This window comes from Cyprinodon variegatus, unplaced genomic scaffold (assembly GCF_000732505.1).
Source record: "Cyprinodon variegatus isolate N-32 unplaced genomic scaffold, C_variegatus-1.0 Scaffold886, whole genome shotgun sequence".
NCBI classification, from domain to species: domain Eukaryota; kingdom Metazoa; phylum Chordata; class Actinopteri; order Cyprinodontiformes; family Cyprinodontidae; genus Cyprinodon; species Cyprinodon variegatus.
In genome coordinates, this window is record NW_015151339.1 from 88,451 (window position 1) to 102,320 (window position 13,870).

The following is a 13,870-nucleotide window of genomic DNA, read 5'->3' on the forward strand; positions in this document are numbered from 1 at the left end:
GTTCAATCTCTAACGTTCTGCTCTCTCTGCTTTTTCTCATAGTAGCTTCATCTGGTCTTTTCCTGATTGGCTGTGACTCCATCCTGGAGAGAAATATCAGCTGTGCTGCTGCCATCATCACCTTTGTTTATAGGTGTTGGAGCTTGGCCTGTTTTTCAGGGAAGTCCTGTTTCTCTGACTGTGACTGGCTGGATGTGCTCTCTTCATCCTCCGACATGGGAGCTGGCTCGGAGCTCGTCTGCCTGGCTGTGTGTTTCCTGGACGGGGCCGCCTTTTACAGCTGCTTTTTGTATCTCTGCTTCTGTCTCTTTGAACCCCAGTCAGCCTAATCAGATGGCCGCTCACACTGAGCCTGGTTCTGCTGGAGGTTTCTTTCCTGTTTAAAGGGAGTTTTTCTCTCTACTGTCGCTATAAGCATGCTTAGTGTGAGGGATTGCCTTGTAGTCAATGAGTCGATGCAATCAACTGGTTTTCCTTAGATAGAAAACTGAATCAATCTGACTGGATGATCTGGTGAACTGTAAAGTGCCTTGAGATGACATGTGTTGTGAATTGGCGCTATAAAAATAAGCTGAATTGAAAGAAACACATTTGAGGAAAATGCTCATCAAATTCATGGTTGACTCTGAAATTACCAAATTAAACTGTTGCAGTCAGCTTGTTGAAAACTACTAATGAAAGCCATGGTGCAGCCAGAGACAAGTATGGAACGTTTTTCACTTGTTGCAAGGTTTAAAAACCAACAGATTTTGTGGACTGTCGAAACTGTTAAATTCTGACTTAACTTCTTGTCTTTTACTTAAACAGTTTGAGCTCAAATATTAGTAGCTTTCTTTTATTTTATTCGCCAAGGATACAAAATAAAATGCTGTTCAAAAGTTAGTTTAATTCTGTAAGTGCTGAGGAAAGCATTTCTGACAACTAAATAGAGCTTTCCTCAGAGTCAAAACAACAACACAGTGCAAACCAGGGCGACCATGCTTTTATTTGCAAGCGGTACAAACCAGGTGCATTGTGGGTAGTCGAGTTTTTATTTTCTCCAGACGCCGACTGCTACCATGGCTACGGGTTTCCACAGAAACTACACAACCCACCCGCGCCAACTCTGAGGCCCCGGATGTCTACCGTGCCGGAAGAGAAGAAAGTCCTTTCCCAGCCATCTTGTGGCTTCATCTAGCGAAGTGCTCGCACCAAGCCTCGTAGAATCGGAGGAAAATCCTGCTGAAGGGGCGCCATCATGCCCGGACAAATGCAAGAAGGTTTTGGCTGCGCCATAACCAATCGGTTCGACCAGTTATTTGACGACGAGTCGGATCCGTTCGAGCTGCTGAAGCAAGCCGAAGTTAAGAAGAAGAAGGAGGCTGCGGTTCCTGGTGCCGCCAAGACAGCAGCGCAGGCTGCCAAGCAGCCCAAGAAGGAGTCCCAGAAAGAAAGGAAGGCCCCACTGACTGATAAAAAGGAGGAAACTCAGGCTCCAGTGCCACTCAAGAAAGATGGTAACATTTAGTCCAGGTTTTGGGTTTCTTATAGTCAAACAGCAGCAAGCTAACAGGCTAATTCGGTTATAAACGGGTTCGGTGACATGAGGTCAACTAAACCGCTTCGAGCTGCTTTGGTTGAATGGCATCAGCATGAAGGACATTTATTCCAACAGAATGGAGGCAGGCGGCTCGTTTAGCTCCTGCTACTCAGAGATAAACAGTTTGCGGCCCAGGTGGCTGCAGGCTGCCCCCCCCCAGCGGGCCTGGTGGATCACAGAGCCTGACTCGCGTGCCTCATTTAACCCCTTATTCTGCCAACGAGCGACTCTAAGCTACCTGTTGCTGCAACCGCCGAGTTTCATTTCTAATCGATTGCTTTATTAATCGTTAGCGTAAAATATGCTGCGATAATCGCAGCAGCACGTGCGTGAGGGAGCACGTGTAGGAACAAATAGGTCGACGTTAGTTTATTTCAGTTTCTTTTTGTTTTGGCGGATTTCTCTGCAGGCATGAAGAGCGGCGTCGCGCGGCTGGAGCTAAACCTCGTGGCTGGAGCCGCGCAGGGCGTGTTAGGTCTCAGCCTCCACTGTCCGGCTTCCTATTGGCGCACAATAAACACTTTGCACGCGGTCGATCAGCCACATGTCACTGACCTAATTAAAATATTTTATGGCCTCCATTTTGATCCACAATATGTGTGCTAAAAAGTGAATGTAACTTTTGATGTTCGTGGTTAAACCGGTTTTAAAAGCTCCTTTGCAGGTAGTTTTTGATCACGTGGGGCTGACATGTTGGGTCATATTTATGTGCCTGAGAAAGGATGAGACAGGTGCAGTGATGGTGGGACAACCAGCTGCTGTGTAGTGGATCTATTTCGGTATCTGGTGATTTAGTCAATGGGTGGGACTTGTTACCCTGGGAGGGTGTCTCCCAGTCTAGTTAGGGGGGAAACTGGGTCAGTAATACTCTGATTAGATCTGGTGAAATAACTGCCAGAAATATGAGGGATGCAAAGTTTAAAAGGGAGACATTTTGAATTGGTTCTACTAATCAAATAAGCTCCTCCTCCTTCTTTTTAGACACATTAATTGGGATTTTTTGCTCCACTTAAGCAGAACAATGTATCTTTGACTTGGAAGGTGGGTGCAGATCTAGCAGTCCTGCTGGTCATCTAATCACCCTCATGGGGTTCCTCCTAGGTGCTGGCATGAGGAGAATGGGCAGGAAACCGGAGGGCGAAGGATCCAGACCTCAGGGCGGCCAAGGAGAAGGGCGACCCCCTGCAGACAGACGCCCCGTTGACAGACGGCCGCCTCGTCGCTTTGAGAGGCCTCCCGGTGATGCTCCAGAGAAACCTGAGGGCGGCGAATTCTCAGTGGAGAAGTGAGTTTGGACTTGCCAGAAGACACATGTGACAAGAGGGGAAAACAGGATTTTCTGATTCCCAGTCTGTGTTAGAAAGTAATTATGTGAAACTTGTATTAAGGTAAAATATATTCTGTTTTAAGGAGCATTTTAAAAATCCATTGGTACTCACAAATGTCAGAAAATTGAAGTAGATAGTTATAAAACCCATGTGACCTTAATTTGAGAGCAGAAGTGGACCAATCGGTGGGCCAAAGGTGGAAATTTAAGTTAGCTTAGATTTATCAGATCAAATTCTAAATTGATCTGACTTTATTTCTCCTCCTATAAATTAATCAAAACTACAAACTCTCACCATTTCTGGTCTATAAATGCAAGAGCCACCAGGATATACCTTGGTGTTTTCCAAGCTTAATACAATTCAGGTGAAGGTTAGAGACTTTATATAAATGGGGGCCATCTTGATAGTTACTTTATTCTCTGTTGGATTAAAAACACGGGTTTCTCTACCCTTTAATTTTTTTTAACCAAAATTACTGTCTGTTGGATCTCACTTATATTAATATTGTTAGTAAAATAAAAGAAAATCCTGTGATTGCATGTAGCTATTTTTGCCGAAAAGTGTTAAAGACAATAAAAAAAGGGCTTAACATTTATATTGTCTATTATAAAGCAGATGAATTGTCAGATATTTTATTTGAAGTTCTGGTATGTATCTAGAGACGAATAAAGAAGGACAAGAATAAATATTAAGAGTTTAAATCTGTAGCTGATAGAATTTTAAATGATCTGTTGTTTTTTTTTTTGCACCCTAGTAGAAAAGGAAAAGTAAAACTCGATAAAAATTACGCCAATATCATCCTTCATCATTGTTCTACTGGGCTCTTTTCCCTCAGGCCTGTTGGTGATAGGCCAATGAGAGGACGTGGTGGCGGCAGGGGAGGCCGTGGCGGCAGAGGGCGCGGCGTGGGTCGCGGCGACGGATTCGACTCCAGAGGAAAACGGGAATTTGACAGACACAGTGGCAGTGACCGATCGTAAGTTTTACTTTGTGTTCTTCTGTGCGATGAAACAAAGATGTATCATTTTTTATTTTTAATGAGTGTTTTTGTTTTCGGCCATCTTGTGATGCAGCTCGTTTGATCATGATTGATGTTTTGGGGGGGCTTTTCTTTCCCTCTCCAGTAGTCTGAAAGGTGAGGACAAGCGTGGCGGAAGTGGATCTCACAACTGGGGCACAGTTAAAGATGAACTAAAGTGAGTTCTTGTGTAACAAATTGAATACTTTTAAAGTTGTCCTTTAAGTAATTCTATGTTAGACTTCAGATATGAAGGATTTCATTGATTTTTCTTTTATAATCTTTAGTGAGCTTGATCAGTCCAACGTCACTGAGGAGAACCCGGAGGGAGAGGAACATCCACCTGCTGACTCTGAGAACAAGTTAGTACCTGAACACCCCCAACCTTTCTATCCTGCCTTTAAAATGATTCAGTGTTTAACCTCAGATGGTTTTGTTAAATATCTAAACAGCAGAAACAGGAGTTTGTAATGTGGATGCCCTGCGTTTGTGTGTGTTGAAGGGAGAATGAGGTTGAAGAACTGAAGGAAGAAGGTCCTAAGGAGATGACTCTGGATGAATGGAAGGCCATGCAGGACAAAGAGCGGGCCAAGGTAGAATTCAACATCCGCAAGGCCAACGAGGGAGCCGATTGGAACAAAGGATTTGTGCTTCACAAGTCCAAGGCTGAAGTAGGTCAACCGTTTGGTTTTAGTGTTATAGCTCACCTCACTGTCTGCTTTCTAAATAAATCCTATTTTCACAGTATAACTTTTGGGTCAAATCCCAGAATAGTATTAAGTATCTTGCTACCACAACAAATACCCCATTTACACTACTCTTGAAAAACCGATCCATGCCGAGACCGGTCCGAGCTCAGATCAGTTAACCAGGCCGAGCTCGGTTCTGAAGACCGTTTACACATCACGCTATCTCAACTCCTCGCCTCCTAGTGACAATCTGCGGTATTACTGCCAGTATTAAAGGAGGAAATCAAGCAGTTGGTGGCGGTAATGCACCAAAAGTTGTTTTCCAACCGCCATAAAACACAAGAAGAAGAAGACGAAGAAGGAAATCAAGCAAATCAAAATGGCGGCGCCCATCACATTCCGAAAGTTATGCTTGAATATTATTGCTGTACTTCGGTGTTATTATTTAAAATGCCATTATTTAAAATGTTGCGTGGAGAAGATTTTGATGTTTATAGTTGAAGAAGAAGTTGTTGTTCTTCTTCTGTTTCCGGAGGGGCATTACTGCCATCTAACTGTTGAGAAATGCAATAGATCTAACTCTGACAGTTTTATCTCTTGACTGCACATCATTAGGTGTTAATGATTTTAAACTTTCCTCACACAGGACAAGAAAGGCGATCTGACTGATCTTGACATTGATGATTCCAAGGTAAAACGTTAAACAGAAGTCGATGATTTAAACATGTTGGTTGTTGGGGGCGGGAAACATTCTTCTGATTGGTAAAACCTCTTTATTTTTCAACTCTAGCTTGATGATGAGCACCACTTCCGGAAGCCAGCCAACGACATTACGTCCCAGCTGGAGATAAACTTCGGAGATCTCGGCCGTCCCGGGCGCGGGCGTGGAGGACCGCGTGGCGGCCGGGGAGGCCGCGGCCGCGGGGAGACCCCTAGGCCAACTCGGGGTGGTGGAAGACCCGAAAGGGTATGTGTGCTGCGGCGAAACACCACCTTCGGCCCATTTGGGTGATTTCCGTTCTAAATTAGTTTTTTCTTCCCCTCTCACTTTGCAGTCATCTACGTCTGTGCCGAACGTGGACGACCCAGAGGCCTTCCCAGCCCTGGCTTAAGCTCTGGCTGTTAACCCTCAGGCCTTCAGGAGCCTCTTGAGCACCTCCACTACGAGGCTTGCATGTTCCTGGATCCTTCAGCAAAGTCAAATGATGGCGAAGACTGTCATAAGGATGACACTCTGTGAGGACTGAGTTTTATTCAATAAAAACAAAACAAAGATGAAAAAAAAAAAAATAACAAAAAAAACATAAAAACAAAAGGACTTCTTGCTACTCTGGAGCAACTTATTGGTAGAGGTTTTGTACTTTGTAACAAAGTAGCAGGGATGTTTTCATACAGTATTTTTTTCAGAGGTTATGCATTGTCCATTAATAAAGTTTTGTAATTGCTGCTTGAAAATATGCATTTGAAAATGTAAGCATACCGATATCTTTTGGCGTGGTGAGTGCTGTTGCTTGTTCGCTTTAAGATTGGGCGCCGTGGAGCTCCACCAGCTCCGCCTCAACAGGTTTATCTGATGAATTTACAACTTCATTGAGATTTATGGGTTATTTCCTTCCTTTAGCACTGAGATATTGTTTTATATTTTATAGAGGAGGTCTGTTCTATGATCTTCAGCCTGTAAATCTCAACTATTTTCATAGAGTCAAAGACTTTCACATGGTGCACATGAAAAACACTGGTATTCGAAGAGATGCTGCCTTCAATAGAAACAGAAAGGCAGTCGATCTAAAGTTTCATTTTGTTTTTTACTGAAATGTTCTTAAAAGCAGGTCATTTTTGCAGAAGACATTTGGAATACCTCTAAATTTTAATCTTAAGTTTAAAAGGCTATGAAGCATTTGTATTTTGTTGTATCAGAAGGATAATAGTCAGAAATTTCTGCCTCCGATTCTCCTATTAGGTCATCAGCCATGTGCAAGTCAGTTGCTGCCTTCCTCTTGATTGTGAGACGAGGAGGTGTCTTAACTCCCCAACACAGACAGCTGAGATGAGACTGCTCTGACCCTCTTTCGTTTACACACTCCACTCAGCATCCTTCTACAGATATAAACTCTGCTCGGCCTTGATTTGTTTCAGTCTGTGCTGATGTTTTCCTCTGCTGTTGACTTGCTCTGTAGCTTCCATGATGGCACCATTGCATAATTGCTCTGAAAGAAATACAGTTGTCATAGTGTGGGACAACTGAATTGCTCTAAAAATGTGTGAATTCTAGCCCTGCTATTAGGCCTCTGTCGGTAAATAAAGGTGGTCAACAAAAGGTCTTTTTTTTTCCTTCACTGGGGGTTAAGAACTGAAAGCTGAAATCTTAAAATTAATGCATTTATGATGGTTTCCTATCCTAATAATTGCCACAGTGAGATTTTTATTTTTTTTTAATTTTTAGTGGAATAATAACTTTCCCCAGCTTCTAGATTGTTGAGAGAGAGCCGGGGGGTGGGGGCATCAAAGGAGCATTTTTTTTGTTTGTTTTTGTTTTTTAACTTTTCCATATTTGGACACAGCATTGTTTCTTTTCCTGTTCATCTCCTAGTTGCCTTGCTAGCTGCCTGACTAAATAACAATCATTGTGGGAAGCTGACCGACCTTCTGGCGCAAAGAAAGGCCTCAAAGAAAACCAGAAAGCCAAATAAACCAATGTTGACTTAAAAATATTACAGGCATTTCCAGGTATATGAAGGAATAAGTGATGCAATGTTAAAGGTTTTATTGTGCAGCTTCTTCAAAAGTAGCTACCATATGCATTTGTGCAGCTTCACTAACACATTGGCTATAGTTGATTATTTTTTTTCTGAGGTGCTAAACGCTTCATTTTCACAATGTTTTCCTTGCTAAGTTTGGAGCATTTCTCTAGGATTGTCAGTAAGATGCTTGATTTAAGTCTTAACTGGAGGCAAGTGTAATTCTCTTCACCTTATATCTAGAAGTTTATCTGTTCTCAGCATAGTTTGGAAGTGTCCTATTAGTTGCAGGGATCCTTAAATTAGGAACAATAAGGAAGCTCAACTATAATAGCTGGATTTGTTTAAAGAAACATTCGTTCTGCGATCAAGGTGAAACAAATCAACCTTCTCTTCCTGAAGTGCCAGCCCGCCCTTAGGGATGTCTGTCATCAACTCTGCTGTTTCCTAATCGCAGCCTAAGTGGCAGTTATAAGCTCCAGAACTGGTATTTCTAGTGGAGAGGTTTAAACTGCTATGCAGACTGGGCCACATTTTCTTAAGCAATCCCTTGTCTCTGTGACGTGTTGGGCTATCACAGTGTAAGGGTCCCAGATTATCATTAAATATTAGCAAGGCATCCAAAGGTGGTTCAATAACATTCATCACACCACTGTGCCACCATCAGAGATAAACACCGAAGGGAGTTTTAATCTATGCTTTTCCATCAATTTAAATCAGTTTATGTATATAGCACTAAACATGTTATCTCAAGGCTGAGACAGACAATTCAGTTAGATTATACAGTCAGATTGTTTAAAGGGTTTCTAAGGAAAACCAGCTGATTGCAATGAGTCATTGGCTGCAGGATTTGCTCCTTCTGGAAAAGCATGTGGTAACACTAAACATATGCTTGCATTGTTTTGTTGACTCTTAGCAATCCCTCACACTCTCAGAGATTGCAGAACTCCCTTAAAAGCTACAGTATGGGATTTTTTTTAGCAACATCTAAAGGTCAGACTGTACAGACAGAACTGCTCCCTCATCATTTCTCCCCCTCCAGCAATACATAAAATCATAAATTGAACTTTATTGGTTTCAGAGTGGAGAAATTAACTCTGCATTTAACCCATCCCCTTTGGGGAGCAAAGTGCTGCCACTGTGCAGCACCTGGGGGTTAAGGATCTTGCTCAGAGAGCCAGAGTGGCAGTCTTTGGAAGTGGGTTTCAAACTTACAACCTCAGATTTCCTATCCACTAGGGCGCCACTCCCACTGGTCATCAACATCTCCGCTGTAGAGGTGGTCAGCAGCACCAAATTCCTCGGGGTGCACATCACAGACACCCTCACCTGGACTGGAAACACCACCTCACTGGTCAAAAGGGCACAAAAGCGCATGTACTTCCTCCAGAGGATGAGGAGAGCCCACCTGCCCCCACCCATCCTCCCACCTTCTCCAGAAGCACCATAGAGAGCGTTGACCAGCTGTCTCACTGTGTGGGGTGGAGGCTGCAGCGTCTCAGACTGGAAGAAGGTGAGAACAGCAGAGAGGATCATGGGGCTCCTCTTCCCTCCATAAAAGACATTTCATCCCAGCGTTATGTGTCCCGAGCCCGTGACATCATCAATGAGCCCTCAACCCCCCACCATGGACTGTTCTTCCTGCTGCCCTCTGGGAAGAGGCTTCAAATGCAGGTCCAGGAGGTTCCAGAACAGTTTCTTCCCCACCGCCATTAGACTGCTGAATGTTATATGAAATCGGTAAAAAAAAAAAACCTGAATGTTGGAACTGTAGCTATACACTAGTATGTTTAAATCACTTTTTGTTTTCATCACAGTGTTTTTATCACTGTTGCTTACCTTTATCAAGGCTGCACTATAAAAAATGGAAAAGTTTAGAGAGCTGTACTAAACAAAATTTCTTTTTGTATATACACTGCAAAAAATCTAAATCTAAATACGTCATTTTTTACTTAAAATAAGTGATTTTTTTCTTGAAGTTAGGTGGTGAGACACTTTACCCTGTAGAACAAGTAAATTTACATTTAAAATAATAAATAAAACAATTACATTGTCTTATTTCAAGTGAATATTATCTAATTATCTTATTATATTGGCAAATAATCTTATTTACCTGTTCAGATTGAGAGGAAATACACTTAATTTAAGAAATCTTTATTTATTTCTAGATCGTTTTTGCAGTGTATACTTGTGTGTACAAAATTAAAAAATAAAATCTATCAAAGTCTAAGTCACAATACAGAGGCCTTCATGGTACAAAATGGCTTCAGCAATGTTTGCATCACCTGTCTTGTCATGTGATGATGAGGTTTATTTATGTGGATGATTTTATAAATAGTATTTTTCTGTAGGATCTATATTTAATTGAGGGCAAATATTGTGTAGCCAAATGTAACCAAATTATGTTGCCAGAAAATAATTTTGTATAAACCTACATGGCCTGTGTTGTATGAAAAAAATCTTAACTCTACATGTTTTATTTACAGGTCTGAGGACTACATGTAAAGTTACTGTTTTGAGTTCCAGGAGTAACCTCAGAGTACCGTCAGTCCTCATTGCATGTGATTCATAAGGGACTTTGCTGAATAAAGGAGAGTAACAGCATTCCTCTGCTTGTTGCTGCCATCTATTGTTCACTACTGTCTCAGTTCAACTCTCTATACTCACCAAAGACACATTTCAGCCTCATGGCGATCCCTAGTCAGTAGTCTGTTTTCTCAGCTCTGCACAGCCTTAGAACAAAGATGTCTGCCCTGTAAATTTGAGACCTGCTCCTACGTAATTATATATAGAAATTTCCTAGGCAATGGTAATGCAAACATAAAGGTTGACAGGTTTTCTTTGTAGATTATAATGAATAACAAAATCAGCCAATCCCTGTAATCAGTCCACATTACAGCTTTAAATGTAAAGACACCTCCAGCAGAACCAGGCTCGGTGTGAGTGGCCTTTTGCCAAGGTCGACTGGGAGTTCAGGAGTCGGTTTTAATATCAAAGGGATGATAATTAGTCACAGTAAAAAGCTGAATCAACAGCTATATCTAGGAGAGAAACAGGACTACAGACAAAAAAACAAAAAAACCCCACAGGCCCAACAATGTCATCTATAATTGAAGGCGCTGATGGCAGCAGCTGGTATTTCTCTCCAGGATGGAGTCACAGCCAAACTGGAACAGACCAGATGAAGAAACTATGATGAGAAAAAGCAGAGGGAGCATAAAGTTAGAGTTAGTTTTACTAACAAATACTGCAGAGTGGGAGAATAGAGATAGAATGAAGTAGAATAATTATGTAAACTGTGTCCTCTACCAGCAGGGGCGGAGCTAGATGGGGAGCCAGGGGTGGCCATGGCCACCCCTAGCCAATCATTGGCCACCCTTGTGGCCACTTCTACCATTTTTCCCCGTCTAATACAGATGGTGGCAGCAGTAATACTCTCAATTGGTATATTAAAATGTTTTAATTTTTTTTTTTGTGGTCAATTATACACATAAATATACTAACATTAAAGATGATAAGTACAGAATTGACGCTCTTTTCAGAACTAGATTCTGTGTTATATTGGGTAAAGAGAAAATTATGTGTCTCTGCAAGCCATTTAAGTCTTCAGTGAAATCAAAGATAAAATAACAATTTTGATAAAAACTTATCAAATAATCAATTTATGTATATATTAGTGCTTGTAAATATCAATTGTACACAGAATATTTATGATAAAAGTAGGTGACTAATGACAATGGAAGAGAATTATGCCCCAGAACTCAAAACTATGCCTGCTATCTAGAAATTACAGATGTTTAAATATATGCGTCTATCTGTTAGCAAAGGCTATAGGAAAGTATAGTTTGTCTTTATTTCGAAAAACATGGATGTTTTTCTCATTTATTTTCCTGTAGGAACAGTGTAGATTGACCCTGAGGTTCTGGTGCCTACCCGCTTTCGACCCGGTTCAGATGCCACCCCTCAGTGTACAGTGGTTATTGCCTGGCCACCCTTATAAAAAATTTCTGGCTACGCCCCTGTCTAGCAGCATAATTATAGATGGCTCAGGATAACCTGAGACCCTCTAAAAGCTTTAGAAAAAAGGAAAGTTTAAAGCCTAGTTTCAAACATAGACAGGGTGCTGCCTCATGGACTAAAACTGGAAGTTCTAGGCTCAGTTCTAATTGAGTGGTTTATCGAAAAACACATATTTTTTTTTGTAATATTCTAAAGAAGTAGTCCAAGACATAGGAAACAGTTATATTCCATATTCCTAGATCCCATAAACCTCAGGTTTTTTTTTCTTTCACTTTGAGGCACAAGATCTATGTCTCTGGTGGATTTATTAAAACAGTAGTTTTTGTGGATTTGATTTTAAATAAAACAATTGGCAAAAATGGTGCCAAAATTAAAGAAAAATACTTTTAAATATTCCATTTAAAACATTATGGTACAAAATACTGCATCTCTGACATTTCCATCTTTCTACACCCTTTGGGCATAGGTTGCATTGTCCTTGCTTGTTGCAGTGAAGAGGCCAGTGTCCCAAATGACCGTTGCACTCATCTGACAATGGTTTCAATTATGAGGGTCTTGGGGTGTATTTTGCTTTTATTTATTTTATTTTTTTACAGGGACTGATGAATGATGATCGGCCAACTTTGGATACTACCTCATTAGTTTTGGTGAAGCTATGGGCGACTGCCAGTTAGAACCTTTGAGAGATATATTTCTGGTTGAGTCCCTTTTTAGACTGGCCGGGAATTTTAAATGCACGAGTCAAGCTTGCATCCAAGTCAAGAAATATCCAATCTCCCGTACTTAGCAAAGGACTTGTACAGGTATACCAAGATTTCAGAACAACATATTCCTCACCTTTGCTCATTATAACCTTTTCCAGCAGTTCTTATGAGGAGGTTGTTCATCTGTTTCATGAAACAACCTCTTCCTCTTCATGGGATTAGAGATGTTGGTAGAATATTCTGCTAGCATAGGCTGATAACTGGGATGCAGTTCCATAATTATTAATCAAAGCTGCATCAATCTTGAGGATTTCAAAGTACGACGGCCAGAGGAATTTAAAAGCTCTCAACTTTTTTCAGGGGAACCAACATTAGAAAACAAGCTAATGATATTTTAGTTAAAGGGGCGCTACTATTATGTCTAACTTTATCATTTAACTGTTAATTCACTATGAAAAGTTCTTTCAGCATATTCATCCTGTTCTAACACTTTAAACATCACGTTAACAGAAACAGCTACACTAGATGGTTTCAGTGAGTCGATTTTATATCAAGTTATTAGTTTAATTATATTACAATACATTTCCTATCCATACCATGAGGTGACGGATCAACTGTTTGGTCAAAAACCTTTTGAAAAACATTTTAAACATAATTTCAGTTTTTGTGCTGCATCAAGGGTGATAATTATGTTTAGTAAAGTGATGATCAGAACATGTAAATCAATAAATAAAATAGAGCTATACCTTCTTACTGGTGAATCACTGGTGTAATGATTCCAATTATTGTGTTTTGACTTCATGGTCAAAATGGAATAAGAAACTAAAATTTACAGTTCCATCTGATGGATTATTTTAGCACTAATGGAAGTGAATGCCATAAATGGCTCAATAAGTCTGAGTTAATTTTTAATTAATTTTTGAAGTAGCTGAGGAGGTTTTCTGAAAAAGCTATAAGTCATAAAGTTTGGGTGAAACTGGCCTATCTTGTCTGGAGATTTTCTGGACAAGCCTGTTTTTATATTGATGTAAAGAAATTTCTATTTTCTTCGTGGAGATCTGCATTATTAATATATTGCTGCCACATTTCTGCATGACCAAGCAGACCTACAGCTTTTCCTAACTTGGTTCTTAATGAAAAATTTTGACAACTATACAAGAATTCAGCTTTTTAAAATGTGTTTATGCATTATTTATATCAAAATTAATCTCAAGGTCGTTTACCAGATAAACAGACCAAGTTTATTTCCATTTATAAAGAATCCAATTCATTTGAAATGATGGTTCTGTCTATCCAGTTATCTAGTCATATTTAGATCAGATTACACGTTGGCAGGTCCGGTCCAAATCAGAACAAAGTGCAATCAGGGAAAGATGGGCACCGTATTTTAATGTCATTTGGTTAAAAAGTGGTTTGCAATGATGAAATGGCTCCTTTAAACTTGAAACTATGTTCTCTATTTAGCAGGGAGCCAATTAATAAAAGTTTTATGGGGTTAAATAAGATAATTTCTTTTCAATTCATTTCAGTTTATTTCTATAGCGCCAGTTCAAAACACATGTCGTTTGATTCAAAGTCGTTTTGATTCAAATTGATTCAAAGTTTTCTATCTAAGGAAAACCAGTTGATTGCATTGACTCATTGACTTAAAGGCAATCCCTCACACTAAGCATGCTTGTAACGACAGTAGAGAGGTAAAACTCCAAGCCAGGCAGACAAGCTCCAAGCCAGCTCCCATGTCAGAGGATGAAGAGAGCACATCCAGCCAGTGACAGTCAGAGAAACAGGACTACA

General features: G+C 40.6%; 1 protein-coding gene across 4 annotated transcripts; it reads left to right on the forward strand.

Annotated features, from left to right (window-relative positions):
- The first annotated feature begins 1,138 nt into the window (after positions 1-1,138).
- On the forward strand, positions 1,139-6,931 carry serbp1 (SERPINE1 mRNA binding protein 1). Of its 4 annotated transcripts, none has more exons than XM_015397791.1 (9): positions 1,139-1,496; positions 2,681-2,864; positions 3,743-3,883; positions 4,035-4,103; positions 4,213-4,287; positions 4,425-4,596; positions 5,261-5,305; positions 5,405-5,581; positions 5,670-6,931. In XM_015397791.1, exons 1-9 carry the CDS (start codon positions 1,238-1,240, stop codon positions 5,724-5,726), a joined length of 1,179 nt encoding a protein of 392 aa, XP_015253277.1. In that variant the 5' UTR covers positions 1,139-1,237; the 3' UTR covers positions 5,727-6,931. The 4 variants fall into 4 exon arrangements, with proteins under 4 accessions (XP_015253277.1, XP_015253275.1, XP_015253278.1 ...); XM_015397789.1 differs by having other exon boundaries at positions 1,140-1,496; positions 4,032-4,103; XM_015397792.1 differs by having other exon boundaries at positions 1,141-1,496; positions 4,428-4,596.
- Positions 6,932-13,870: the final 6,939 nt, after the last annotated feature.

What these genes read in the sequence shown, in the direction of transcription:
- serbp1 (XM_015397789.1), top strand. Translation starts at nt 1,238, where the DNA reads ATGCCCGGACAAATGCAAGAAGGTTTTGGCTGCGCCATAACCAATCGG. An exon ending in ACAGTTAAAGATGAACTAAA is followed by an intron (nt 4,104 to 4,212) that starts GTGAGTTCTTGT and finishes TATAATCTTTAG; the next exon opens with TGAGCTTGATCAGTCCAACG. An exon ending in TTGACATTGATGATTCCAAG is followed by an intron (nt 5,306 to 5,404) that starts GTAAAACGTTAA and finishes TTTCAACTCTAG; the next exon opens with CTTGATGATGAGCACCACTT.